Source organism: Buceros rhinoceros, unplaced genomic scaffold (assembly GCF_000710305.1).
Source record: "Buceros rhinoceros silvestris isolate BGI_N320 unplaced genomic scaffold, ASM71030v1 scaffold35844, whole genome shotgun sequence".
Classification (NCBI taxonomy): Eukaryota; Metazoa; Chordata; class Aves; order Bucerotiformes; family Bucerotidae; genus Buceros; species Buceros rhinoceros.
In genome coordinates, this window is record NW_010409521.1 from 22,315 (window position 1) to 25,534 (window position 3,220).

General features: G+C 54.6%; 1 protein-coding gene across 2 annotated transcripts; it reads right to left on the reverse strand.

Moving 5' to 3' along the window:
* Positions 1–2,300: 2,300 nt before the first annotated feature.
* SNRNP35 (small nuclear ribonucleoprotein 35kDa (U11/U12)) lies at positions 2,301–3,197 on the reverse strand. 2 transcript variants are annotated; one of them, XM_010135262.1, is made up of 2 exons: positions 2,504–3,197; positions 2,301–2,429 (listed from the first exon to the last, which is right to left on the reverse strand). In XM_010135262.1, exons 1-2 carry the CDS (start codon positions 3,111–3,113, stop codon positions 2,338–2,340), a joined length of 702 nt encoding a protein of 233 aa, XP_010133564.1. In that variant the 5' UTR covers positions 3,114–3,197; the 3' UTR covers positions 2,301–2,337. The 2 variants fall into 2 exon arrangements, with proteins under 2 accessions (XP_010133564.1, XP_010133563.1); XM_010135261.1 differs by having other exon boundaries at positions 2,305–3,197.
* Between the last annotated feature and the right edge of the window lie 23 nt (positions 3,198–3,220).

A 3,220-nucleotide genomic window follows, 5' to 3' on the forward strand; every position in this document is an offset into this window, starting at 1 on the left:
CTACTCCAGGTACAGAGTTCAGGGGAAGTCTTGAAGAAATCCTGAATGACGGCAAGCGAGCGGGATTAGTGCAGGCCCGTTGTTGTTACTGCAGGCTTGTCCAGGAGCCCGGATCCTTGAACGTGGGTGGGCAGCAGGCGGTTCTCAGCCCATCCACAATGGAAGTGCCAGGAGCCCACCCCGGCAGTGTGGGCTGAACGCTGCTCTGCCCCTCGCTCTAACTGTGCTGTGGATTGGACACGGGCCCTCCGCGTGCTCTCGGTAGAGACAGCAATGACCGTGCTCCCCCGGTGTCACTGCGGTTCAGGGCAGGGAGGAAACATGGCCTTACACGAACGACAGCTGCACCTGCAGTAGCGACATAGTGCCTGATGCTCGCGTTGGGCAGACGCGCTTCTGCCTGCGGACGTTTTGGTACCAGGCTGTAAGTTCTGTGCTTACAGAATGCTGTATCCATAAAACAGCAGCACTTCCCCTCGCCTGAAAAGCGATTCTTAAACGGGGGGAGCGTCTTAATTTAATACTTGTTGCTAAGATCTCGATTTCACTTCCGTATCAGAAAAACCAACCAGCTACACTACAGTTACATCAGGCACCTGAAGCACCTTGTGAATGATGCCCATGGAGTCTCTCCCAGCACAGCTGGCAGCCGCTGGGCACATCTGGAAGAGATGCGGTGATCAGAAGCCATGCAAGAAGGCAGTGGCTGCTCAGCCTGAATGAGCACATGGCTGCTGAGATCAGCTGAGCGCAAGGAGCTGGGATAACAGAAGCACCCAGCCCGAACGGCTCTTCCCCAGCACCGACACCGGGCTGTCACACAGGACCTCTCCTGGCCAAGTGCCCGTAAAGCTCATCCCGTCCGCCAGAGCCAGCGCGCGACTGCCGGGTCACATCTGCAGCCGTCCCAAACGATGGCACTGAGCAGAACCTCCTCCCGCCCACCTCTGCAGCCTGGTACCTCAGAGCTCGACCGAGTCACTCCCGACCTGCTCACGTTAACCACTTCACTCCTCGTGCTCGTGTCTGAAATGCTGAGTTTAAACACCTCGAGCGCCGCCAGAAGGGATGGCCGGGAGGGCAGAGCAGGTACCGAGGTGAAGATCGGTCACATATTGTTTCACAGTATTCAAGTAAAATCTGCTTCTAGAAAAGGGGCCGGGATGTGTCAGGTGAGGCCTGGCAGTCCTGTCTGCAAAGTGCAGGACCACTGAAGCTTCTGGGGGTGGGCTTTTGGGGGGTTGGGTTTTTTTGTTTTGGTTTGGTTTTTTTGGTTGGGCAGTAAATCATTTTAACAGTTTAATAAATATTTCTCAAAAACAAATATTTCTGCAAGACTCGTGTCCTTTTGTTGGTGGAAAGTTACTACCATCTCCTCTGGAGGAGGCAGCATACGGGGCTGTCGTCTTTCCCCTGAAAAAGGCTCTACAACTCTTCATGGAAACAGAGCCTCAAACTGGGCAAGGTTTGGGACAGGGCCACGCAAGGGCTGACAAAAACGCCCCAGTTCAGCTGCAGTCAGTACCAAGCCCAGCTGCCACCCCAGGATTTAAAGCCCGTGCAGGGCAGCACTTCCCTCGCGGGGGAAGCGAGGACAGAGTAGGTGCAGCTGCCACCACATCGAGCAGGACGCAGTCCTTCAGCGATGGTCCATCAGCACAGGAGGCGTTTCCTGAGCTGCTTCCTGCTCTGTAGCGCACACTCCTCTAATCAGAGGGAATTACGCCCTCCCCAAAAATGCACTTCTTGTTACATGCTGCTTCCTCACCTCACAGAACTAGTTTAAGGACACAGTATTACTGCGATCTCACCTGTCCTGGTGTCTTCAAGAAAATAAAGTCACTTCCCAGCAGTTTGTTTGTTTCCAGCAGCTTAGTTTGTTGCTATTCCATTACCGTGTCTCCAACAAGTGACTATTTCTTAAAGAGCATCTGACTCACTGAATGAGCGGGAGGTCTGGCACATCAGTAACTAACTGCGGAGCTCCCTCACGAGCCCTAACGCTGGCACCCGGGCGGGTATTGCACGAGGCGTGTGCTCAGTGTCAGAGCGGTGCCCAGACACGTGGTGCATTTTTCACAGCACTCACAGTTCAAAAATATTAATACAAAAGTTTATTTTCTCTGAAGAACAGTTTGACATGTATCTGAACTGCATTAGCAACCAAACGACAGGGAGTGTCTAGCAGGTGACAGTCACAGGACAGTAACACCACGGCGCGTCTGGGAGTGCTGCCTGCAGCCCCGCGCTGAAGGCCACAACCCGGCTGAAACGCTGAGGCTGTAAGAGGAGGCAACACCCCGAGCAGACGGCACGGCCGCCTACCAATGCTTATCGTCATCTCTTTGTTTCTTGGCCTCTTTTTCCCTGCTCCGCTCTCTCTCCCTGTCCTTCCTGTCTCTGTCCTTCCTCTCCCTCCCTCTGCTCCTCTCCTCTTTGGAGTCTCTCTCACTTTCACCCCAAGTCCACGACCGCTCCCTCTCTGGCCATCGCTTGTCTCTGCTCCTCTCGTGGTCTCGGTCCCTTGTTCTCCAGTCCCGTGTTCCCTCACGAGACCAGTTTCTTTTCTCTGCTGATCCTTCTCCATAGACATCATTTTTCACGTTTGGCAAATTGATGGGCTTTCGGAAGGGCCTGTCCCGTCCTCCGAACCGTAGCTGCCCGGATTCTTTTTTGCCTCCAAAGCCACCTCCAAGCCTCCGAGGAATCCATCCTTTGAGAGTTCTTTCCAGTTCAAAGTCCACAAAAATCTCATGTTGATCAATAACCAGCCTGTTGGCGTCTCTGTGGGCCTTCAGGAGAGCGCGCTCCTCTTTGTACTCAATAAATGCATAACCCTTGGAAAAGCCCGTGACCAGGTCCCGAACCAGACGGATCTTTCTGATGTCTCCGTACCGGGAAAAGACCTCCTTTAACTTCTCTTCTGTGGTCTGGAGATTGAGCCTTGCTACGAACAGGGTGAGGTGAGGATCTCCTGTAACGCCCTTGTTGGGAACGTAGCGTGCCAGCATCGCCCTCCATATGGCTCGGTCGTGGGGCTCTTCATCGGTGCCGTCAATGCTCCCGGCTTTGAGGGGGTCGTACTCCTTCGCGATGGGGGCCCAGTCGTTCATTGCCTGGTGGGAAAACGGCACACACCGCTCGGACCGGCGCAGGCCGGGGAGGGCAGCACGCTCAGCGCTGCTGCACAGTGGTTTTCACCGCCCCCACCCGAGTGTGA

What these genes read in the sequence shown, in the direction of transcription:
- SNRNP35 (XM_010135261.1), bottom strand. Translation starts at nt 3,113, where the DNA reads ATGAACGACTGGGCCCCCATCGCGAAGGAGTACGACCCCCTCAAAGCC.